At 39.3% G+C, this 26683-nt stretch overlaps 1 protein-coding gene across 4 annotated transcripts; it reads right to left on the bottom strand.

Moving 5' to 3' along the window:
* Positions 1 to 410: 410 nt before the first annotated feature.
* Positions 411 to 25257, bottom strand: PLEKHA3 (pleckstrin homology domain containing A3). Of its 4 annotated transcripts, none has more exons than XM_057319005.1 (8): positions 24843 to 25255; positions 20874 to 20990; positions 15048 to 15161; positions 12727 to 12863; positions 10827 to 10991; positions 7565 to 7608; positions 5025 to 5140; positions 411 to 2448 (listed from the first exon to the last, which is right to left on the bottom strand). In XM_057319005.1, exons 1-8 carry the CDS (start codon positions 24880 to 24882, stop codon positions 2321 to 2323), a joined length of 861 nt encoding a protein of 286 aa, XP_057174988.1. In that variant the 5' UTR covers positions 24883 to 25255; the 3' UTR covers positions 411 to 2320. The 4 variants fall into 4 exon arrangements, with proteins under 4 accessions (XP_057174988.1, XP_026348220.1, XP_057174991.1 ...); XM_026492435.4 differs by having other exon boundaries at positions 15048 to 15203; positions 24843 to 25253; XM_057319008.1 differs by lacking the exon at positions 24843 to 25255 and adding an exon at positions 17516 to 17688 and having other exon boundaries at positions 15048 to 15203; positions 20874 to 20937.
* Positions 25258 to 26683: the final 1426 nt, after the last annotated feature.

Raw genomic sequence — 26683 nt, 5'->3', positions numbered from 1 at the left:
AAAAGTCTCCAAACTCCTCCATAACCCGAAGGCCTAGACAAAGCAACAAGGGAATAACCAATATCTATACGTTATAGAAAATTCTGACAAGCTAAAATTCTTACAGAATTGTTCTTACTTGGTTTACCTTTTTCTTAAAATTCAGAAAAGTCAGGCCATACTTGAACACAGGGCTCCTCAAAACACAAGGTTCACTGAAGCTTTATAGGTTGCTTCATGTTATCAATCCACTAATCCAAACCTAGATGTCATTCAGGGTATATTTAGACTCCCCCCAAAAGAGGATTTCACAAATGTGTTGGTTCCTAAGGTGAAAAAGCAGGTCCCAGTAACAATAAAAGCCATACTGAGGAATATGGCAACACCTATTCAAAGCACCTGTTTCAAGGGGGAAAAAATGATACGACCCAGAAATGATAGTATTTTATTTTAAAAAATATTTACAGAAAACGGTTCAGGAACTCATCTTTTTGGATAAAGCAATAAAAAATGGATTTATTTCCTATGAGTTCAAAAGCCTGTTATAGTGTTTTCATTATAAACCTATTGGTTCAAAAAAAAATACCGACCTGAAAAACTCCCTATCAGTAGCACCTTGACTTTCATGATCTCAGCACTATGCAAATTCTTACTACCACAAAAAAAAGCAAAAACTCTGATTACTCAACATGAAACTTATTACATTATTAAACTTTTCTCAAATTAAACATATGAAATACAACATAGGAGCAGAAGAAAAATTCCACTTAATATAGTCTAATGACCTGTATGCTATTTAAAACCACAAATACTTTTAAGGAGCATACAGTTTATCTAAATGCGTATTAATGTATTTAGATTGTTTACGTCCACTTTAAACTTACAATTACAGATTTATTTTAGTGAAGTAAATACCAAATATTAACTCTTTAAAAAAATGTCCCACATAAACCTACGAGAGAAATTTAAAGTGAAATAGGCCACACTATTCTAAGCTCATAGGCAACAAACCTAAAAATATGCCCCATTTGTGCATTCACTGGGAGGTCCAAATATATAAACAAAATCAAAGCAATAAAGAACACTAATAGCACTTGATAAAGATTAGACAGAGTATCAACAATGTAAAAAATACAATGTATTATATGATGCATTTGAATGCAAAAACCATGTATTTATTAAACATGTGATTAACTTAAAAACACCAAACCAGTTTGTTTTAAAGTGCTCCTCATCCAAGACCTTGGACAAAACCATCACTCCAAAGTGAATTTAAAAAAAAAAAAAACAGTTTACAAGGCAAACACTGACAATAGGTATGGACAGGCACTACCAAAAAACGCTATTTGTTCTTTAAATAATGCCATTCTCAAATGATGTAGGGCAGTCACCTTGACAGAATTCCTTTTTTGTATAAATAGTCATAAATTAAAAAAATGTCTCTAGATAGTCTAAAGAGCTGCAAACATAATACCTTACAACAGCAGCTTAATGTCTATTTTAGGAAAAAAGCACTAAAATCCTCTTCCATTGAAAGGCGTTTATTTCTCTGGTGTAAGTGAGCAAGGTCACTACAACATTAACCTCTCTTCTAGAACAATGTAAATAACAATGTATACACCTCTTAAATTTGGTAGGTCATAAAAGTTAGGATGCAATCATTTTTTGATGCAACTGAAAAATAAATAAATAAAAGTTAAATACTTTAACCCAACATTTGGTATTGACAAATCAGTAGTGTCAACTTCACATATGAAGGACAGCACAGTCTGGTTTTTAAAAAATCCTCAATATGTCACGGTATTTGGGCTAAAAATATTTAGAATATTAAATGTTTCCTTTTGCTTAAAGGAATACAATAGAGTCACCATCAAGCTGCTATCGTAACTCATTTTTAGCTGGGGTAAAGTGACCATCTGGTCCATGGCACAAGTTACATATATCACACTTCTGTCAAACAGAAACCTTATGTTTATAAGATTTCATGTTTATAAGCTACAATACACACTGACTAATCTGTCAGTCCCTCACAGTTTTTTAGAAAAATATCTACATTTGTCCTTATGGAGGTCAAAATGTTACACCATCATTTGTTTAAAAAAAAAAAAAAGATGCACATTCATACTGTGAAGTTATTAGGAAAATACTCTTGCAAATAAACTATATAAAGATAAAATACACTTCAAAGGTATGTGGGTTGTTTTTTTGTTTGTTTGTTTGTTTTACAGTATTCTATAAAGTGCAGAGAAATCCTAAGGGAAAAACTACTCCCTATAACATAGTTTAATTACAGCAGCTTTTGCATAGCAATACTTAGAGGAAGTTGGACACTTCCATTTCCTCAGGAGGAGAAGGATGGAAGAGGATCTTCCAATTCAGATTTTTTTTTGGCCATAAGTCTGCTTTCTTCAGGAATGGTTGCTGATGCCAAATCTCCATTAAGCGTATTTCTTGAACAGTGAACAGGTCCTATTAAGAAATTAATTAAAAGGTTAAACATCCTATCAATATTAACTCCAGTTCTCCGTGGAAAAAAAATTTTTTTTAATTTCCTATTTAGGAACGTGAAATTCCTTCAGTTTCCTATTAATTTTTTGATTGTTTGCTTAACAGAGAAAAATCTCACTTTCCCACTACTGGCAGTCATAAGGAGAAACTTCACAGTTAATGAAATAGATGATGAAGCTACCAGAAGGAGAGCTATTTGTTTTGTTCACTGCTAGAACCATGGCCGGCATATAACGGCAGTCAGTAAATGCATGCTGAAGTGAATATCGTCTTAGTTAACTAATGATTTTTCAGCCTGATTGTTGTAATGCTGTTAGTATCCTCCTTGTTTTCGGAGGGGGGGGGGGGACCCAACAACAGAAAAACAAGACCCAAAAAAGGTTACATGCCTAACCCAAGATCCCACAATTGGTAACAGAACTAGGACTAATTCAGGTCTTGTTCTTTTCATCTAAGACTTTCTGAGCAAAGCTGACAAGGTACCTCACACGGAAAGTTCCCATATTTCCACTTGGAATATGACTCACAGAACTATCACCGCAGCTCCAACTGAACACAGCTAAACACACTGGCAGGGCCCCATTTCAAAACAACTGCACTTTTATATGTATATATTATTTGAATTTACCATGAATGTTTACTACTTTTGTAATTTTTTAAGATCTAGTTAACAGAAAATAGAAGGCGTTCTCTCTCTCAAGGAAAAGATAAATATTCCTAGTGGGGCAGCCACGAAGACACGTACTTTCTAAAGAAGAGCACTAATTCAGTCTCCACTTTGTCAACTAACTAAGACACTAAACTTTAGGATAAACAGAAGGAAATCTAAGGATAAAACTTCTGACCTAGCCACACTTCCCAACTTAAAAAACGTCCTAGAGAACTGAGATATATGTATGTATATAAATACGGACACACGTGTGTATGTGTGTACATGTGTGTGCAGGTATATGTGACTAGTTTTGTTATACTCCTTAACAGCTAACCATGGGAATGCTAAATGGAGACAGACATGCACACTGAGAGCTTATGAAAATTGTTTTCAAAAATTCAAAACCAGGGTGCTTAAGAGAGCTAAGAAAAATGGCTGGATTTTTTAAAAAAAAAACTATTTTCGCCATCACAAATGAAAATGATCCCCTTAAAGTAAAAAGGAACAGCATCTAGACAGAAGTACAAGGCAGCATACAGAATTCTTTCATGGGCTCTAGATTCAAAGGGTCATGTAAACCAGGCAAAAAGAACAAGGTAAATCAGAATCTACGTTACCTGCCTCTGGCTTTTTCTTCCCACGCCTAACCTCTAACCCTCTTTCTCTTATCTCTTCTAAGTTGTACTAAATTGGCCTGGGAAAGTTTCTTTCTCCCTTCCCCTTTCCACCCTCACCCCTTTTCCTTCCTTCTTTTACCCACTGTCCCAACTTAAGTTCAAAAATGGCAATGAGCATAGAGTTGTGCTCTATCAATATACAGTTCTGGAAGAAAAATGGACAACAACAAAAAAAAGAGGCCATCACCTTCTAAAAATCTGAAAATGACCAGCAGTCCCTCTCCAAACTCCACCAATCTTCATGAACTTTATCTTGCCCTCTCATTAAACTGTTTAACCTTCTGTTTCAGTAAAACAGCTCTACCTTAATCAAGGATTTGCTGGACTTTTCCGGGCAACCTAAAGAAATCTAAACATCATTTATCATGTCATTTCCACAAGAGAAATAAAATCTGTGTTCCAAACAACAGACTTACCAATTCTTGGAACACGACCTATGCCCAAACTAGGAACTGTATATAATTTCCATCACACATGCTTCATGGGCAGGAGTAAAGACTCTGAAAAGCCAAAGTCTACTAACGGAGTTGTAATAGTAAGACCTGTTTGTGTTCACTGGAAATCATGGTCACTACTGTCTAACTAGATATTCTGACATATTTTCAAAGCTTTCTCTATGAAGAGAAAAATACAATAAATACTTTCCTAAAGTATTCAATCATAGTATGCTGCCTCTTTAAAGAGAAAGGGAGAAAAAGGTACAGGAATAAATGCTACTACAATTTAGCACCACCACCAGAAAAATTTACTTTCCTTGTCCATTTCAAATTATTTAAGTAACAATGCTGATTTTTTTCCTCTGATCTTAGAACTTGCCTTTATTTTCCCCTAGAATCCTACCCACAATTCACACTTTCTTCTAAAATGTTTTTGAAATGTAAATATAGTGGGAGTAGAACATTACTAAGAGATTACTAAAATGTAGAGGGAAGAAATTTTGATGTTATATATATAAATCAAAGATATGGCACTTACATAGAGGTATTCAGCACTTCTCAGGTAATAACAACGTAATAACAATGTCTGTAAGAGGAAATACGAGCTTCTGTTCATTGTGTGCTGTTCGCCTGGCTCTGAAGTAAGGAATGAGTCCAAGAGCAAAGCACAGTGCCAACTATCAGTATCCTTCATTTATTTCAACCCTGAAGAGTGCCACAACGATTCTGGAGAATAAGCCAAAGAGAGAGGCAGAGCCCCATGTAACTTACTATCTGGGTCTTCGAGAGGAATATCATTACAAGAGTCTGTATCTGAGTAGGTTCTTCGGCGTCGCTGGGAGAGTCGGTGAAGTGTAGACACTGGTTCTTTTACAGAGTGGCTACTCCTACAAATTCAATAAAACTCATTATTCTGTAAGGCCTTAAACAAATGACAACACCCTCAACTTAACTGGCATGGTTTTTTTATTTTTGTTTGTTTTTAGAAAGAGCGAGCATGCATGTGAGGAGGGTACAGGTAGGCCGGGAGGGACAGAGGGAGAGAGAATCTTAGGCAAGCTCTACAGTCAGCACGAACCAGACATGGGCCTTAATCTCATGACCCTGAGATCATGACCCGAGCTGAAATTGAGTCGGACGCTTAATGGACTGAGCTACCCAGGCGCCCCTTAACTGGAGTTTTAAATGACTTCTTCAAAAGAAAGAGGAACTATTTTTATTTCCAAATTTCTATTTTAGCAACATTCGACTCCTTCAGAGGTCAGGCCACAGGCAAGTCAGAACATGTAGAATCCAGCTGGTAACCTGAATATGACCTCTGAGCCAAACTAAATGGAAAGAGGGTAAAATAAAGCAATCTCTTTTATAGAGAAGGGTCCAGTGAGACCATAGATATATCAGAGGGTTAACAAATGTCTGAGAACTACAAGTTATGACTTCACAAGTGCATGTACCGAGTGTCAATCCATATCTGATCAAAAAAAGCAGAGTGAAGGGGACAGGCAAGTAGGTAAGGAACATGCTAGAGGTCAACTCACTGACAGCAGCAAAAACAGACATGGCAAATGGAGGCTACAAAAACTATTTTAAAAAGCAGTCTGTGGGGCTCCTGGGTGGCTCAGTCAGGTAAGCGTCAACTCTTGATTTCAGCTCAGGTCATGATCTCAGGGTGGTGAGATTGAGCCCCTATGTCCGGCTCCACACTTAGCGCTGAGTCAGCTTGGCCTTCTCCCTCTGCTCCTCACTGCCACGCCCCACCCCGCCCCGCTTGCATGCACGTGTGCACACACTCTCTCTCTCAAATAAATTAATAAGTATTAAAAAACAAATAAATAAAAAATAGTCTAGAAAATCAGAAAACTAGAAAAATCAATCTAAAATATCCAACACAGAAGCAAATCATCACCACTCAACAGCACTTCAGCTACCACGTGTGGAAAGCCCAGCATTACTGTTTGTGATGACAATCTTGATTTATCAAGAAAAAAATAATTTTAAAATTATAATTATATTTGGGGCACCTGGTGGCACAGTTGGTTAAATGTCTGACTCCTGGTTTCGCCTCAGGTCCTGATCTCAGGGTCCTGATCTCAGGGTTGTGATATCAATCCTCACACCAGGCTCCTCGCTCAGCACATCTGCCTAAAACCATCTCTCCCCTCCCCTCTGCCCCTCTCTCCCTTTCCCTCTGTCCCTCTCTCCCTTTCCCTCTGCCCCCTCTCCCTTTCCCTCTGTCCCTCTCTCCCTTTCCCTCTGTCCCTCTCTCCCTTTCCCTCTGCCCCCTCTCCCTTTCCCTCTGCCCCCTCTCCCTTTCCCTCTGTCCCTCTCTCCCTTTCCCTCTGCCCCCTCTCCCTTTCCCTCTGTCCCTCTCTCCTGCACATTCCCATGTTCTTTCTCTCTCCCTCTCTCTAAAATAAATAACTTTTTAAAAGAATTCTAATTATATTTTATCTAATAAGGAAGAAAGGATAAAATACAGTTCAGAAAAATTTCTGTCATAAAAATAAAAATTTGTAAAAGGGATCAAGCTTCTATTTTTCTAGGAAACTCAGCTGGTGAAACTCTTCATTCCCTGACAGGATTGGATATATATACATCACAGGGCTCGTCTGAGCACATGATAGTTCAGAGGTTACATAATCATGAAAGGGGATGGGGAAGAGTGACAATATTAAGGGCTCAGTTAGCACTTTTTCTTAATGTAGAGAAATAAAAGCTACTGTCATTATAATTTCGTCACTTTCCAAAGAACTAAATAAGACAATCAGAGCAACTTAAAAGACTGACCCACCAAGATGAAGAACACTTTAGTAGCCTGGGATACTGGCAAGATCTATCTAGAAGACAAATGTCTTAAATGTGTTGATATGAATATATACTTTAAAATATCAATTGGTTTTTCTCTTTTTCAGTAAGATCTTTAATTCTTAACGAAACAGCAGATCAGCATGAATATATGACTATTAAAAGATGTAGTAAAATGAACCTAAACTTTGGACCCTTGATACCTCAAAAATGGATTTCTACTAACCATCATTTGACACAATTTCAAACGTTTTAAAAAGGTACAAGAGCAGACAAGGTGCTTACCTTGCTGGTTAATTTTAATTTATTCATTCATTTTATCTTCACTAACTACCTACTGGGGCTAGGCCCTATACTTAGACATACTTAGATTTGCTAAGCAAATCAGAACCAGGCTCTGCTCTAAAGAGTTTCCATCCCACACTACTTCATGTTAAAGGCCCAAAGAATTTCTCTAAGTAGGTATAATTCTGAAAGAACTTGATTAAAAGAAAAGGTTATTTTACCTCTCTGAGCTGCAAGAACCAGGATGGCTGACAGAACGTTTCATCTAGAAATTTAAAAAGAAAATGAGCATAATCCATACATTAAGTAGAATAATACAACTCTAACGTATTATCATTATCATAATTAACACAAATCTGCTCAGAGGAAAAGAAGACTGGCCAAGAAATTTATCTTTTACAGACTCGAGCAACACTAGCAGCACAATGTCAAGCTTTGTCCCTAATAACCATTAATTGGAATCCTTCTGAACACATATCAAAAACATGCTAGATCCTTTCCTCAATAATAAAAAAATTTTATATTTTATATGTATCATATATATGTGTGTGTGTATATATGTGCATATATATAAAATATTTAAAACGTATATAACCAATCCAAAAAACCATACTATTTAAAGTAATATCTAGCAAGCCAGAAAATATTCTAGTAACTACCTCTCCCTCTCTTTTCTTAAATGCCACAAAAAGAGTCTGGTAGCAAAGCTTCTCTTTATAATTCATTATTCAGGTAGCTGTTACACAGATGTTCTAAAGTATGGTTTTCATGGAAGATGGCATTAGTAATTCAAGTCTTTAAAGAACTCAGAAGAAGAACCTTAAGTCTCAAATAGGTCTCTAAAACATATATTTTTTAAAAACTTTAAAAACCTGATTAAAAGCATTAATAGGGGCGCCTGGGTGGCACAGCGGTTAAGCGTCTGTCTTCGGCTCAGGGCGTGATCCCGGCGTTCTGGGACCGAGCCCCACATCAGGCTCCTCCACTATGAGCCTGCTTCTTCCTCTCCCCCTCCCCCTGCTTGTGTTCCCTCTCTCACTGGGTGTCTCTATCTCTGTCAAATAAATAAATAAAATCTTTAAAAAAAAATAAAAAAAAAAAAAATAAAAGCATTAATAAATACAACAAATACTATAAACTTAATTTAAAAGATCCAACTACTCCCCCCAAAAAATAGAAGAAGGTCCCCAATTAAAACAGATTATTTCAACGTTTAGCAAAGTACTAGAAAAGCAAAGTTTATGCTACAAACTAAGGACAGTTGCTTTTATATGCAGGGGCTCAAGGGTCTTACAAGTCCAAGTCTAACATCTGTGTTATGTAAATGCCTACTGTATTTGTAACAGGAGCCACCAGCTGCTCTGAGAAGTCCCAGCTGAAATGACAACAGATATGACCAACCCAATTTATAGTCCAGGAACACTAATATGATGGACATCAAGATGCAAATGGACATTAACACCTCCTTTAATAGAAATCAAGTCCTTTGGGATTCCTCACCCAAGGACATCCCCACTACAATTATCACTCAATCTGTGGGTCAAAATGACGATTGTTTGAATTTCTGATTATGATTTGAAATAAAATTGAAAGCAAATTTATTCTAGGAGGGACACAATGAGATTGACTACATAAAGTAGCTTAAAAATCAGTTTAAATAGTTTTAGAATTCCCAAATCCTTCAGTTTTATTTTCCATTTACTCATACTATTAAAAAAAAAAAAAAGATTTTCCCACAAAGACTGTCTGAACTTTTTTCCACACTGTGCCTCCAGAACTAATTATCATAAGCCACAAGTTCTGCTTGATGTATGAAGTAAAATGGCAAAGCAAGTAAAAATAAGCAGCCTCTAACCAATATTTTTTAGATTAGCTTATTGGACTTTCTGTAATGGCACTACTGATAAAAGGTTCTGATTTAAAAACAGACAGTTATTATAGTTTCATAGACAGAAAATACACGTATGACCTTTCTGGACTACAGAGCATTTGTAACAGGATTCTCCTCAGAAATTCAATACAAAAACAAGGCAGCTTTGAGGTGGTTTCATTGCATTTGATTCTATAAAGTCAAATACAGTCATATTTGTAGTGAAGTCTGTACTTGACACCTTAAAAAACGTGTAGCCCTTATATATCAATGTCAGGAACAGAGCACTAGAACCGACATCTATGGCCATACCATCCCGAACGTGCCCGATCTCGGAATAGAACACTCTGTATACATCCATCTCAAAAGATCTTTTCTTGTTCAACCATATAGGTTATTTCACAGTTCATAATACATCTATAATTGTTTTATAAAGCAATATTGTCAAACTGTTCTACTGAACACTACTGTCCTATGAGATGTTATTCAAAAATAGACAAGATGGGTGTCAAATAAATTTCAGAAACAATGCACACCACCTCTCCTTCTAAGAGATTCATAATATGTCAGCATAAAAGAGGTTCTAAGAAGTCCTATGACAGAGAAACCCAATTCATTTAACTTAGCACTTCCCAAAATAATTTGCCCATAAAACGCATTTTCATAGTACACCTATCCCAGAGGACATTATTAGCCCATCATACATTGATTAGAAAACAATGATCTAAATAAATCTAGGTAGTCATCTTTACTTAACCTCATATAGCTAATTTGGCTGGGGTGGATTAAAGAAATAAGTTGTAGAAATAAGTTGTACACTATTCTTTCTTCTAACAAATGAGCCTTCAAGTAATTGCTAAAATAGTAGCCAGGTGGCATTTTTCCTTCTATAAAAGGGCCCCTGAAAACACTTAGATGAAAGAAATGTAAAGTCTCATCAAACCCTGTCTCACCTACTAGTTCTGCACAGCTTGCCCGAGCAAGTTTATTAGCTTAGGAAGGACAACGAGTCCATCGCCCCCAGCAAAGAGTACTTGTTGTCCAGGGCAATCAGGAGGAAAGAAGCTAACACAAAGTACCCGTGTTAAAGAGGTCAGCCCCTTTGCAACGACCTGCTGGTGGAGGAGACTCTTTATTTTACAGATGAAGAAAATGAGGTCCAGAAAGATTAAGTAACTTGCCTACTCAAAGGGCTCAATTCCAAATACGGACTACAAAATACTGTTTCCCCTATATTGTGTTGCTTCAAACCCCATAAAACTCCTATAAGATTTCCTTAATTTTATCCCTTTGCTTAATCTTATCCCTAATTTTATCCCAAGGAGAGCAGTGCCCCCAACCTCTTCCGTGTTACAACACCCACAGAGCATTATAATATTTTCCCAGCACACTGGGGTAAATGGCACAGCCCTCCAAGGGGAGGCAATCAGGACCTTGGCACACGCTGAGCCCAAAGAGCTGAAAGCCTCCAACACCAAAGATGAATACAATCTAAAAAAAAAAAAATTCAATCTGTTGACTATTTCCCTCCCACTGCCAGTTTCCTCCCTTAAAAATAAAAACAAAAACAAAAACAAACATGCAACATCACTGGAAGAAAAACAATTCCCAACCATTTGAACAGGAGAAGGTGACACAGGAGAAACCAAGGGATCCGGATGGGACAGCTGAAACATCTCAGGTTTAAACTTGGCATTCGCTATCTTCACACATTCCTCAAGTGTTGTGATGAATGTATTACATGTGGCACTAAGCAGAGAAGAGGCTTCATTCATGTTCTGAAAAATTACACACTGAGTTGAACAGACTCACACACAACTATATGGAATCATGCACCACATTCTAATCAAGTGACTAAACATTATCTCCAACAGACACCTTACTAGCTTACATGCAAATCTACTTAAAATATACTACCTTAGAAAATTAAAGCAATACATGAATAAGAAATGTCTGTTCAAGCAAACAATGTATGAAATTAGAGTCTAAGAAAAAATGAGTTTTGCCTTTAAACCAAATACCAACCATATTGAAAACTATGTACAAAAATGTATCTTAGATAAACCTAACCTAAACAATAATTTTCTAAGTATCCGAATTCCGAAGGAGGTGACAGCAGTGGAACACCCTGAGAATTACTTAGTGGCAGAAACAATTCATATCTGCCCTGAAACCCCTTCTCCCACTTCTTCCTTGCTAGAATACAACCCCTGATATTTTTTTAAGACAGCAGTGTGGCCTGACCCTGGGGGATGAATACAGACTGGTCTGAACCAGTCCTGGCTAGTCCATGACCCTCTGTCAAATACTGATATTTCTTAGTTTCCTTTGACCCAGACCAAAAAAAAAAAGAGAGAGAGAGAGAGAGAGAGAGAGAAGTCCGCTGAGGAGGTGCTGAGACCTTTGTTCCCAGATAAAAGCCCGGGGCAGCAAGTTGAGAAGGTCTCTTTCTCCACCCTGGTTACCCCAACTGCCTCCTGCATCTTTGTGACCTTGGCAGTCACCCTGAAGCCTTGGGCATAAGGGGAAAAACCAAATACACCAAGAATGGCAGAGTGGAAGGACAGAACAAGCCCAGGTCCTTGACACTGTCACTGAGCTGCTGGAGCAAATTTGAGGGCACCGACCTCCAGAGCGCTTGTGGTGGAATGGTAAATACCCCTAGGGTTTAACGTGCCTGCAACTAAAGGTGACCTCACAGAAGACTGCTCCCTACCAGGAGAAGGCCACAGGAGGGGCAGGAAGATTTCTTGTCCCATTTCTCCCAAGTTAGGTAAAAGGAGACTGGGAACCATACCGGCCTTTCACCCAGAGAACAGTAGGGCCCACCGATTCTCCTTTATCAGAAAGTGTGAACCTATTTCATAGCCAGGCCCCACAAATCTGAAAATTGATTCCTACATTACTGTTCTAGGACATTTTTAAAAAGTTCTTTGATAAAGCTAAATTATCAACTCTCAGTCACTGAAACCTTATTACCAAAAGAAAGAGAACAGCCTTTGCCCAGTGATTCCAGCCCAGAGAACAAAGCCTGGAATGCCTCTTCCCCACCCCAAACTCCAAATCATTGGCTGCAAAGATAAGCCTTGATTCCCCAGAGAAACGTGCTGCTTCTTGACTTTCGCTGGTTGCATAGATATAATCTAGAAGATCTTACAGATATCCAGAGTCTGTAGTAGGGACAGCCCAGGATAGCTAAAAATAGCTCATTTTGAAAACGCTTCTCTGCCATCCTATGGGAAGAAGCTCACCCACCAGGGTATTACAAAGCATAACCAGGGGCGCCTGGGTGGCTCAGTCATTAAGCGTCTGCCTTCGGCTCAGGGCGTGATCCCAGCGTTCCGGGATTGAGCCCGCATCAGGCTCCTCCGCTGGGAGCCTGCTTCTTCCTCTCCTCCCCCTGCTTGTGTTCCCTCTCTCCCTGGCTGTCTCTCTCTGTCAAATAAGTAAATAAAATCTTTCAAAAAAAAAAAAAAGCATAACCAGACATGAAGGCATCATCTTTGTATATACCTCTATGCTGGGAGATGAAGGATTCTCATCATGGTGAACAAATTCTTGGATAGTATGTACTTGCTGCATTAGGAGATCACAGTAGAGGCGAAGTTCGGACATTTTGGTTTTCAGAGATTCACTGGTTTCACTTATTTCTGAAAAGAACATATATAAACATTCAGTTAGATTGTTTTTATATCCTTTGAGAACTGGTCACTGAACTCACTGAGCCACCCAGGAGCCCCAACCACTGGATGTTTTATACAGGATATTCCCATTCCATTACTCATCTTTCATTTAAAAAGTACTTATATTTTTTCTTTCGTAAATTGTCTTTTCTAACCTTTACATATTTCTCCAGTTCTGATGTTCGGTTTTTCTCTTAATAATATACAAATTAATAATTTATAAAAGTTCTTACACATTAAAGAGAGCAATCTTTCCCCTGTCTTAGATACTGAAAGCACTTTTCCAGATTTATCTGTTCTCTTTCAGTTTTCTTTATTGTGCATTTTGACCTATAGAAGTTTTTAATTTTTATGTAGTTAAAACTACTACATAAACATCTTATTTTCTTCTGTTCCTTTCATCATTTTGCCTTCACATTATATTGTTTTCAGAATTAAGAGCTTACTTTCTTTTCTTTAATATGTCCAGACACAGTAAATAACCAGCCATAATCTCAGCCATTCACTTACCAACACCTTCTCAACTAGCAGTGTAAACAGCAGAGGAAGCAGGGGAAAATACACGTAGTAAATCCTGGTATTTCTCCATGTTCCCTGAATCAGTGGCACAGCTTTTGTGATACTAGCCACGAAGCCACTCTGGCCACAGTGGGCCAAACCAGCTCTATCTGCCCATTTGACCTACCCTAAATTAGTTTCTACTCAAATGTAAGTCCATTCCTTCTTTTTTTTTTTTAATTGTAGTACAATACATATAATGAAATTTACCGTTTTAGCCATTTTAAGTATATAGCGCAGTGACATTAAGTACATTCACAATGTCCTACAACCATTAGTCTCCAGAATTTCTTCATCTTCCCCAACTGAAATTCAACAATATAGCCCCATCTCCCCTGCCGCCTAGCCCCTGTCAACCATTATTCTACCTTCTGTCTCTATAAATGTGACTACTCTAGGTACCCCAGTATGTGCAAACATAGAATATTTGTCCTTTTGTGACTGGCTTATTTCACTTACCTTTCTAGATTCACCCATGTTGTAGCATGTGTCTGGATTTCCTTCCTTTTAAAGGTTGAATAATATTCCATTGTATGTATACACATTTTGTTTATCTCTTTGTCTATGGACATTTGGGTTATTTCCACCTTTCGGCTATTGTGAATTTCCATTCCTTCTTATCCTACCTTTAGCCATACTCTACCCATGATGTTCTTTCATATATTTTTAAATTATTATAAATTCAATTCTGGGCCTTCATTTTTCAATACCCATAATTTAGTGTTTTCAGTAATCTAACTAACTTCTACTATTTTTTAATTATAAAAGAAATATATTCTCAATGAAAAATTTTGGAAAACCAAAAAATATAGAAAAGAAAAATCAAACAACTGCAAACTCACTACCAAAATATATATATTTTTTAAAGATTTTATTTATTTATTTGAGAGAGAGAGCATGAGCAGGAGGAGGGACAGAGAGAGAGGCAGAAGCAGACTTCCCGCTGAGCAGGGAGCCTGATGCTTGAAAAGTGAGTCTCCTTCCCACAAATTACCTTTCCAAAGGGAACAACTTGACCAATTTTACATATCTTTCCTGAGCTAATCAATGAATGGATTTGTAATTTTGTTTTGTTTTGTTTTAATTTTACTTATTTATTGGACAGAGAGAGAGAGACAGAGAGAGAGCACAAGCAGGGGGAGTGGCAGGCAGAGGGAGAGGGAGAAGCAGGCTCCCAGGCTGAGCAGGGAGCCCAACACAGGGCTCGATCCCAGGACCCTGGGATCATAACCTGAGCCGAAGGTAGACACTTACCGGACTGAGCCACCCAGGCACTCCTAGATATGTAATTCTGAATCCCGCTTTTTTGCAATTATCATTTAACGTTGGGCATTTTCTCACATTATTAAAATTCCTTGTAAACATTTTACTGGCTACGTATCAACTTATTGTCAGCCTTTAGTTTACTGAACCATTCCCCTAAATTTCAACCTTTGCATCGTTTACAGTTTTTTTACTATGATGAGTATCTATGCATGTAAATTATCTACATTTCTGATTATGTCTTTAGGATAGATTACTAAAAGTGCAAAGGACACTTTACATTTATGTTTAACAAAATATTCTCATCACAAAAGAAAAATTTATAGTTACCTTTTTCTTTTTTCGTCCTCGTATCAGTCAAACAGGCTTTGGAGCTCCCCAGAGCAACCAGCCACCTCTGTCTTTCCGCCGCGTTCACCGCCTTCATGTAGAAATGCTGCTCGCCTGGAATGATTAATTCCATTCTTGTGTTGTCTGCTGAATGGACTATGATGATAAACACGGGGGGATACAGTCACGAACTTCAGCAATTTGGGGAGAATCCATCACTCTCACACAGTATTAGATGTTTCAGACACACTGAAGACAAGAAGTCGCGCTTCAGGATGCAGGCACTGCCTCTCCCTAAAGGGCTACCTGGCGACCCCTCAAAACCGCACGCTCACATATACTCACGCTGGCTGGGGGGCCGAAGTGGCGGTGGCAAGAGAAAGAGAAAACAGCACTAAAAACTAAAAACTCCCTCTCTGGGGGCTGCCTGTACTACTTTAAATACACAGGCACTGTCCCACTTATCAGACATGTTTTATCGATTTCTTTGAAAGCAAAGTCTGTTTTTTAGTATCCCCCAAGCCTAGGACAGTGCCTGACATTCAGAAGAAGCACAATAAAGGGTACCTATGGCCACCTTCCATTAGCACAGCAGTCCAGAACTAAGGGCACACCAAAAGCATGAGTATTTGAGATCTTCTCCTCTCCCCCCCACATCCTGCTCCTCCTCTCCTACACCACCCCTGCCTTGATACTATGACAAAAGAGAACTAATCAAGGATTATACCAAGCCAATCCTCAATCTTTGCTTTAAGATTAAATTTGTGGTACACTGTCCTTAATCAACAAGCATTTACTCAGCTCAGAAGAGCTGGTAAAGGGGGAAGATAGGAGAGGAGAAAGAAAGGAGTCTTTGCTCTAACAGAGCTGACAATTTAACCAGGGAAAAAAACTGACACACCAAAAATAACTGAAACAAGTAAATGATAAACTCTTTGGTACAGAGACATCCGGTGTAATTAAAATGAGAGAAAGTAAGAAGAGGTAGGAAATAAGGCCTCAGGAAGAAGGATTTGACAATAGTAGGATTTAGTTAAGGGAAAAACTCCACTAAAGAGGCCTAGATGAGGAAATAAACATAATAAACATAATCCTGAGTAGATAAGCGTAAATACAGCCTCGTGTTGTATTACATGGTAATGATATTCATGAATGGACAAGCTGAGTTGAGCCAAATTTTCAGGGGCCCTGAAAGTCTGACAGAAGCCCTAATTTATATGATCAATTAGTGAAAATATTGACCAGATGTACTATGGCAAATAGTGCCACAAAAGCTTTGCTAGCTTATTATTCTACTTATAAAGACCATCCTCGGATGTACATAGTGAGATATATAAACATGCAATAATCAATGATGGGTGCAAAAGATTTCCAATCTCGGATAAAACTACTGAAATCCCCAGGCTCCAAGAGTAACTTTTTTTTGGCTACTTGTTAATACTAGTGAAAGCACCAATAGCTACCTCAAAAGAAAATAAAGCTCTAATTTCTAATAATTGTTGCTACAAATGAAAATAAAAGGACTCCTTTTTTTTTTTTTTTTTTTTTTTAAGTAGGATCCATGTCCAATGTGAGTCTTGAACTCACAACCCTGAGATCAAGAGTCGAGCACTCCACCAATTTAGCCAGCCAGGCACTCGAGGATGACTCCTTTTTAAGCATACCAAAATTGGTGTGTTAATCAAAGATGTCCCCTCCAGAGCAGTCACCTGAGAAGACAACAAACTTAAGAACAAGGCTCCCAAAACATCAAGTTCTTAGCATAAAATGGACAAGACCTCTATATGCAAAACTGTAAAACATTACTGAAATTAAAAACCTAATTAAATACAGGAATATACCATGTTAATAGGTCATAAGACTCAATATTGTGGAGAACATAATTCTCCCTAAATTGATGCATAGATTCAATATAATTCCAGTCAAAATTCCAGCAGACTCTTGTGGAAATTTACAAGCAGATTCTAAGTTGTCTTAAGGAAATGCAAAGGGCCAATAATAGCCAAGACAATCCTGAAAAAGAACAAAGTCAGAAAACTTAGACTATCAGATACTAAGAAGTATAAAGCTAAAGAAATTAAGACAGTGTGATATTGGCACAAGGATAGAAAAGCAGGCCCTTGGAACAAAAGACAGTCTAGAAAAAGACCCAATGTACACGGTCACTCACTTCGTGACAAAGATGTTCCTATGGTGCACTAGGTGAAAGGCTGCTGTTTTCCATAATTGATACTCAGTCAACTGAATATCCCTACAAGAAAAAATGAATCTTAACCCCTGTTGATACCATATATAAAAATAAATTTTAAGTCAATCACAGACCTAATATGGACTTAACTAGACGAGGTAAAACAGTAAGACTTCAAGAAGAAAAAAGATTTACTAAGCAGGACATAAAAAGTTCTAATTTAAAAAACTGAAAAATTGGACTTTATTGAAATTAAGAACTTCTGTTTATCAAAAGATACCTTTAACAGAAAGAAAATGCAACCCACGAAGTGGAAGAAGACACAATATACTCATTCAGACTATATAAAGAACTCCTACAAATCAACATGAAAGATAGCCCAACGTGGAAATTAGGCCAAAGACTTGAAAAGGGACTCCAAAAGAAGAGGATGTTCAATTGGCTAATTAATATCTGAAAGAAAAAAAAAAAAACTCATCATTAGTTATTAAAGAAATACAAGTTAAAACTACCATACCAGTATATACCCTAGAAATATTCAAAATCTTAAAACTGATAATGCAAGTTTTGGCAAGAATGCAAAGCACCTGGAACTCTCATGCTCTGCTCGTTCAAGAATAAATTGGCACAACCACTTTGGTAAACAGTTTGGCATAATCTACGACAAAGATTCTCTCCTTGGTCAAACTTCAGTCAAGCTCCTCTGAGCCCTCTGCTTGACTAGGCCTGCCTTGGGCTTCCATCTCTGTCCTTACACGGTCCAATTTTAGCAGGAATTCTGCGAAGTCAGTTTAGCCAGAATCCTCCACCATCAATATCTGATTACTCCCAATCTCTGAAAAAATTCCTCTACCGCCAACATCCCCCAGGTAATATCTGATCACCCAGCCTGCCTTCAGCAAGAATCCTAAAGGTCAGTTTAGCAAGAATGCCCCCTACTCCCTGATGTTTTATCTTAGTAATTTTCCATCCACCGACCCCCCCCCCCCGACCCCTTGGCTACAAATTCCCACTTTTCCTTATCATATTCTGAGTTGAGCCCAATCTCTTTCCCCTACTACAAAACCCCACTGCCGTACTCCCTATACTTATCAAGAGAGACTGGAATAAAGTTGGTCTTACTAGCAAGTATCAAGAGCAATTTTCTCTTTAATACTGCTAAAGCTAAATGTATTAATATGTCCAATGCCTCAGCAATGCTACTTTCAGATACATACTGAAGAGAAATGCACACATATGTTCAAAAAAAGAAATATATAAGGATCTTTATGGCACCTTTACTCATTATAATCCCAAATGGAAAAAATATATATATACAACAATACTAAAATGGATAGCCAAATTGTGGGATAATCATACAGCAGAAATACTACAAATCAATAAGAATGACTGAACTATTACACAGAACAACATGGATGAACTTCACAATGTTGAGTGAAAGAAGCCAACACACACACAAAATACTGATTTATTCCATGTATAAAATGTTCAAAAGTAGGTAATATTTATCTATGGCAATAAAAGATTAATGTTTACTTTTTAGAGGAATTAGTGGCTGAGGAGACAGGATAATATCCCAGCATCTGGGATGCTGATAATATTCGAATTCTTAATCTGATTGGTGGTTACATGAATGTATGCATTTTGTAAATATTTTTCAAGCTGAATATTTAAGATTTGTTTCCTCTTCTGTATGTTATTCTTGAACAGAATGATTCCTTCAAACAAACAACAACAGTAAAAACGCTGCTATAGCTTGAAACATTTTAGAATTGCCTTAGGATTCTGCCACTGAGTCTTTTAAATATCCTCAAGGGTGGAGAATCTTTGAACTTGGTAGTTTGATTTCTGACTTTTACCAAGTATCATTTGGAATCAAATCTGGGGAATAAAATGAGATTAAACCATCCTTTAAAAAAAAAAACTCATGCTTTGAATGTATTTTTCTTGTGCGATTTATAAACTGGTTCATAAGGCAATTCTTTTTTATTTTTGAAGATTTTATTTATTCACCTGAGAAAGAGAGAAAGAGAGAGTACACATGCACAGTGGAGGAGGAAGCAGACTCCATGCCAAGCAGGAGACTGACGCAGGGCTCGATACCAGGACCCTGAGATCACGACCCGAGCCAAAGGCAGCAGCTTAACCGACTGAGCCACCCAGGGGCCCCCAGATGGCAATTCTAAAAGAGGAGTTCTAAAGTGTTACAGGTGATGATGGTGCAATTAAAAATAAGTACATCAAAAATGAGTAGCTGGAAGGCCAACACTTACTGGTATCCATTTCAGTATGTTTGTTAAAAATAAACAACAAAATCATACTGCAAATATTTCAGAGAAGACGCAGTAACAATACACTAGACTGAAGTGTTTCTGTAACTTAGATAGCTATGACTTCCTTCCATTAGAATAGTAGTAATTCTCAACTAACGGGAGCGTGTTACAATCACTTGGCAGACGTGCATTATGGAGAAAGCTCTCTGGATGACACTGATCTACCCCAAGTTATGAATCACTGCTGTGGAAAGAGCCCTAGTGGTAAGAAGTCTTAAATGAATGTGAAGAATCAGATGTGTAGCAAGCAAAACTTCTACTTTGTCTCCATGGCTAAATCATACTAAGAACCACCATGAAACCACACAAATTTAGCAATCCAGCCCTGGAAAATGTAACATAACACATTAGCTGGTGCTTTGGTTTAATCTGAATAAGAAAATGCACAGAGCAGTAAGATTACTCTGAAGCGTTTGATAGCTATGACCAAGAGCTCACTGTGTCAAAGAAAGTACCCTTCAGGAAAGACAAGTATTCAAGCTACAGAAGAAAAATTAAAAAAGCCTGTAGGTGTTTGATATTCACTCCTCCAGTACTTTAGTTTTTCCTTCAATACCTTGAAGAATTCAGTACTTTTTGTTATCATTTTATCTGATCTCTCCTACCTACCTCCACCCCACACAACCCAACCTCACATACAAATGAATCAATGGTCCATGAAACTTTCCACCATGAAAATTACAGCATGACCTATTGCTTTATTTCTTCTCTTTTGGGAGAAAAGGAAAATATCTCTATCACCCAGAAGAGCTTATCTCTGATTCAGCAAAGAACTAGAGTTTATGACTCTGACTTCATGTTTTATCAAAAACCTTACAGAGCTTGCCTCATTATCTTCAGCTTTTTTTTTTTTTTAATAAGCTCTATGCCCAACGTGAGGCTTGAACTCATGAACCCAAGACCAAGAGTTGCACGCTCTACTGACTAAGCCAGCCAGGCACCCCTGCCTCATCATTTGTAAAGCTCAGCTTCTCATCTCACAATACCTTTACCATGAGAATGAAAGAGAACACCTGTGGACTCAATGTGGACACTGAAGTAGCATCCTCAAGAGATTATTTTTCAGGTCCAAATTGGAAGACTAACACTATAAGATTTTTGAATTTCAACTCAAAGTACACGTATAAAAGGAGAAATGCAAAAAACTGTGCTTAACAATGCTAAGTGCCACTCGTAATTGCTAAGGAAATATATTAGAAGAGCCCTATCGGACTAGAAATACTTTTTTCCCCTCTTTTTAGATTGCAGTGAAGAACGCTTTACTTGCCTAACTTCAAATTTCTCTAATTTCACATATTCACTTACCTTTAATTTCACAAACTGCCATCTTTATACTTCCTTTGCTCCCTTTGCAAACATCATCTTGTGAATCATAGTAGGACAGGATTCCATTATCTAGAACAAACCAACGAGGCTGCCAACCTACAAAGATTATAAATAACAAAAGATTAATAAGAAATTACTTTAATTCACATAGAAAACTATGATTTCAAAATTTGCCATCCATGTTTTCTGGGTCTGAAGTAACATTCTGACAATACAATTTTTAATGGCCAAGGCTTACCCAAAATGCTCTTGCCTCAGTCCCACCTTGTTGGGAGAGCCTTCTGCAGAAATCTGTCGATCAGCATAGATATAGGGAGTAATACCTTTATTCTGGCTCACAACCTTCTCATTAACAACCCATGAGACCCATCCTCAATAATAACCCTACACAAGGTAAAACATGGCTTCCCCCTTTCCTGAAGGGAAGAGAGTTGGGTTTCAATGCAATTGAAAAAGCAACAGAAACACAGATTCTAGCCCCAGCTCTATTCTCACTCTTTAGTTAGATAAACTGAAACAAATCTTTTCATTTCGATATATATAAAAAAATTCTCAGTCTCCATAATGATTGGATTGAACAAGAGGACCTCTCAGGTGCCACCCAGACCTTTAATTCTGCAATGTGACCTTCCCCTCTTTCACATTTTGCCTAAGCAAACTCCCTTGCACAAGTGAGTGCTAAATGAATTCTAATCTCTTCCACAGAAGCTGCATAGTCTGTGGTGGGAGCATGGATTCCCCACACTCCCTCTCTCCTTGCCCGGCTACTGCACAGCTCAGGCAGAAAAGCTAGAAACTGCAATCATTCATTTCATTTGCGTTTACTCAGTGACTAGATCACACAACCGTCCTAGACTTGGCTCTACAGCAAAGCTGAGGATGAGGTTGATGGCTTTCCTCAGAGTTCAACTGCCACTCTTGCAAGCCAAACTCAGTGTTCCCTAAAATCTTATCAAGCATGCTACTAATTTACAACAGTTCACTGATTAATAACACAGTGACCATGAGCACAGTGCCTCACTGAAGGCAGTGTGACTATCCTTGTTCTTTCTGTAACTATTAAATCACAATTCAGCCTGGTTACATTAGACATAGCCTGCTATATGCTTAATCAATTCAGTTTTTCCAGGGCCGAATAGTATCAAATAGTTTTCAGGGAGATTCATTCTTACCTCCTGATAAAGACCCAGGACTTATCCCCCCAAATAGCTTTTCCTGTAACACTTTTGAAATGACATCATAAAGAGGTTAAATTTCACAAGAGGGAATGTCATAATACAGTTCAGAAAGATGGATATCCAAAATAATTAAAAACTTTTCAAACACTTGGAAAATTCTTATTATGAAACACTATAACCTTTAATGAGGCCTATCCTAACAAATCAAAAGGTAAGTTCTTCTGGTACATGAACTTTATCTTGCTTGTCACTGCATTCCCAGCATCTAGAATGGTGCCTGGCACATAACAGGTGATAAAAAAAAAATGTATTTCTCAAGTGATTAAATGAGTGATTAAACGCCAAAAAAGTGGGATATTGCACGTTATCCATGCGAGTAAAGATATGCAGTATATTCCATGAGAGTATATTGTATATTGAGCATGCACAGAAATGAGGAAACCATTATCTTTCCAAACACTAATTCACCGAGGCAAACAAATTATAAGCAAGGTGGTAAAAGTACACTCCACTTCAGGTCCGGTGTGCCTATAAGACAAATTGTGACTTTGTAAGCCTGCATTATTGTGATTCAATATCTCTTTAAAACAAATAATAAGCAAAATGACTCATGTAGAATTTGTAGTAATTTGAAAGGTGACCAAAGTTAAATATATTAAAATAATTAAGACTGTTATCTCTACACACCTTTTTGAAGAAATATTTAAAACAATCTAATTGATTCACACATTTATACAACAGAGGACTAGATCTTTGTGAAAAAGATTCATAGGCGTTGTTTAAAAAAAAAAAAAAACACAAAACTTCCTTTTTATTTCAACTACCAAATGTTACTGAAATCCTTAATCTCTACAAAGGAGTCTCAAAGAACACTGTCATGAAACTGAAAGATTCCTTCAAAATCATTCAGTACGAACAGCTGCTCATTCTTCTGACCTAAGATGAACTAAAATTAATAATCAGTATGCCACTGAGTCAAATTTATATTTTTAAAGTGGAATTCTTCCAAACAAAAGATTTCATTTCAGCAAGCTTCTACAATGCATACTAGCAAGTTGCTTAAATGCTCTGCAAAGACTAAAAGCTTAAGCACATGTGGTTAAAAGCTCAACCAGCTGGGGCTCAGTGCCCTAGATGAGAAAGATGGCCACCAAGACCACATTCCACTACAGGAATAAATTATGAGTCATCTCAGTAATTACCCATTGCTCTAGGCTAGGCATAAGTGGTTCCTCCCAAGACACTGTTGACACCATTGCTTATGAGAGTTTGCAATGAGATGATCATTTGCATTTCAAAGCACAGAAACCACTGTCTTTAAAGTTAATACCGTATCTCAACTAAACAGCTTAACTGTTCTCACAACGGCCCAAACGAGAATGCTTAGGAAAAAATATTTACCTCGTTTTTTAAAAGTTTCCTGCTAAAACATGTTATTTATAGAAACAAAATGTTTGACATTTTAGTGTGAGCAAAATAAAACATGCATGTATCAAAAATGTTAAATCATTTGCTGCTATAAAATCAGGCTTTAGCATTCCAATTAATCGGAAAGAAAGAAAGAGGGAAAAAGAAAAGGAGAGGAAGGAGAGGAAGGAAGGGAGGGAGGGAGGGAGGAAGGAAGGAAGGAAGGGAGGAAGGGGCAACCATAGCTCAATGATTATGCCTTAAAGTGTTTATGTGCAGATTTTGCACAAGGTCAGGGTGGACACAAATGGAGTGTACCATGCAGTTCAGTTACCAAGAGGTTCAATACTTTGAGCAGAGTAAGTAAGTGGATAGCAAGTCAAGATGCCTATTATACTGAAACAAGAAATTTATTTGCTACTTAATCTTACTTTAAACCTATTTCCTTTCCTCTAATGTGGTGAGATCATAGAATTCTGGAGTTGGAAGACACCTTTCAAGATACGCTAACTGATCATCCTATATTTCACAAACTGAGATCTTAAGAGGGTTAAGTGACTTGTCCTTACTGTTGGTTGATGGCAGAGATGGGCCTACAACTCTGAATTAAGGATCTTTTAATGAACCAGGCTGTTGGGTTCATGGAAAAAGACCCTTCCTGGCTGGCCTCTCATTTCTAAAGAAACACAAATTCTTCGGAGTTTTTCCTTCCAACCCACTTCATGGGTGACATGACACTGACTGTTCCACTTCTGTGTATTGCCGCTATTTCTCACCCTTACCTTAATTCCAAAACATAAAGATAGCTCACTGACAACCAACTCTTAAGAGAACGTTATCTGGGGACAATTTAACCACTTAAACAAGAGAACTTTTAAAATAAACCGAGCTAAAATTTCCTATAAATGTGAAAAATATAGACAAGATTTCTTAAAACTGAATCTTGATCCTACAGGATCCATTCTAGTCCTATACCCTGAGAACTCAGTTATTAACAAAATGCCGAATCAAGTGTGAGTAAGGATGGAGATTGCAACAACACACGCAGAGTGACTGGAAATTGTTACGGAAGCCACAGGAGGAAGTTAAGTATTATTACACCGGGAAAGAAGTGATCAGGCGCACTGCCCACCCTTAGGAAGGTGCGCAGTCTCGAACCGTCCCCTGCAGAGGCCAGTTCTAACAGGGGACAGAGCGAGGGATTAAGCCCGGGAAGCAAATGGAACCCGTTCTCTGTGAGGGTCACTACAAGCCAGGCAAAGGGAGGGGCCCCTGACCCTCCTTTTCCGCAGGCCCCCACATAAACCCGCCCAAGGCCCCCGGCCTCTTCCCGCCGCCCCCCGGGGTACCCGAGCCCTCTGACCTGTGAGATAGTTGGTCCACTTGTACAGAACCCCCTCCATGCTTCAGAGCCCGGCGTCGCGCATCCTCCTGGCCGGGCGCCGGCCGCGGTGCTGGGTAGGCGCGGAGCCTGGGCAGCCCCTCCCGGCCCGCCCGGGCACTCCCCGGGCAACCCCGCCGGCACCTAGCCGCCCTCAGCCCGCGCGCGCGCCGCCGGGACGTGGCGGCCCTTAGAGGCCGGGGCGGCGGCCGCCGCGTGGAGCTCGGGGGCCGTCAGGCGTGGTCTCAGACATCCCCGGGCGAGCCTCGGCGGCGGCGGCGACAAAATCACGACCGCAACCGGCCTTCGGCTCGCGCTTTCACCCACACAGCTGTTCCCTCCCGCGTCCCGGCGCTCCCTCCTCCTCGCCCGCCTTCCTTTCCCCCGGGCTCCCCGTTTGTTTTCATTGACCCCGACGTCGCTTTCACTTCCTGGATGAAAGGGGCCGGCTCGTCCCGGGAAACCCCTCCCCGGCGGCGGGGCTGAAGGAGCGGGCGCGGCCTGCCGCCCAGCCGCGGTGCTAGAGGCTGCGGGAGGGGGCTGGCGGGCGCCGCGCACCCTTGGCCTCCCAGCCAGGCTACCAGACTCCTCCTCACCCTCCTTCAGGCCCTCGGCCGGCGGTCCCGGGGCTCCCCACACTTCTCCCCCAGCCCCGGAGAGGCCCGGACCTACCACGCCGTGGGGTTTAAGCCTCCGAGCCCGGGCCTGCGGACTCGGACCCAGCGGCGCCCTCAGCCCCCCGCAGCCCCGAGGACTAGCTGCTCGCGCACTCGTCCCGCGGGAGACGTGGGCCGCTCAGGTTTTCCTATTGCTAAGCCTCAGGTCCTCCCGGTGGTTGTTTCAAGAACGTAAAAGACTACCCATTTCTGTTTCCCTCGTACCCTCCCCACATTCAAGGGGCGCAAGAAATTATCTCTGAGGAAGGTATCTCTCAGTGTGCCTCTGAGAGTCCTCCAGCAGGGAACCGCGAGGGACCCCAAGAACAGTCACCACGCTGACAATCAACCTTAGATAGCCACTACTTCATTTACAATATAAAACATGGAACCAAACTTTGAGATTTATTTTATTCTAGAAATAAGGGCTTTCCCCTAGCTTTTATGATTTTAAGAAATCCTGTTTGGAAATGGTCATCTTACATAATGACAATAATTCAGATTTATGAAATGCTGCAGGCTTTAAGCAAAGCAGGCTCAGTGCTGCGGTTTTGCTTAGCATAGCCGAGGTAGACTAGGAAGAACGAACTGTTTCCAGAATCAAATCCAGGCCTGCGCTGAAGCTTTTCTGATTTGGGTAAAAAGTCTTTGGATATTCACTTGGAAATCAGGCGAACTGGTGAATGGGTAGAGAGATGGGTAGGTGGTTGAGTAATAAGTCAAATATAGTTACGTGTTAATGATAGAATCCAAGTGATGGTTGAAGGCCGCGGTGATGGGGTAAATAAAATTCAATTTTTCTGTATGTTTGAAAGTTTTTCAACTTCAACCCAAAATGTTGGATGGGGCAAAGGCTGGTTTTGTGTGACACTTGGTCAAATCCCTGCTGCGTATTGGCTGGGAGACTGGAACAAAAGGCCCCAATACTCAAATAAATTCATTTTCCCATCTGTGCACAGCGGATGGTTACCAATCTCCCCGTCTCGCAGAGTTGGTAAGAGAAGGGACACCGTCAGGTTTTCCCCCAACTCCCATGGGCCCTCAGATCGAGAGCGGCCCCGAGGGGCGAGGAGAGAGCAACACACACCAGCAGCAGGTCCCAAATCGCTCGAGTTGGCTGGTGGGAATCGCCTTTAAGGGGGTGAGGAGCAGCAGCCCTTCTGTTTA

This window comes from Ursus arctos, unplaced genomic scaffold (genome assembly GCF_023065955.2).
Source record: "Ursus arctos isolate Adak ecotype North America unplaced genomic scaffold, UrsArc2.0 scaffold_1, whole genome shotgun sequence".
In the NCBI taxonomy this organism is placed as follows: domain Eukaryota; kingdom Metazoa; phylum Chordata; class Mammalia; order Carnivora; family Ursidae; genus Ursus; species Ursus arctos.
The sequence above is the reverse complement of the archived record's forward strand: the minus strand, read 5'-3'. Positions and strand labels throughout refer to the sequence as shown.

Coding starts and splice junctions, on each gene's coding strand:
- PLEKHA3 (XM_026492435.4), bottom strand. CDS start 24,882: ATGGAGGGGGTTCTGTACAAGTGGACCAACTATCTCACAG. Junction 20,991..24,842: donor GTGGACCAACTATCTCACAG/GTCAGAGGGCTC, acceptor TAATCTTTGTAG/GTTGGCAGCCTCGTTGGTTT. Junction 2,449..5,024: donor TCCTCTCGAAGACCCAGATA/GTAAGTTACATG, acceptor ATTTCTTAATAG/GACCTGTTCACTGTTCAAGA.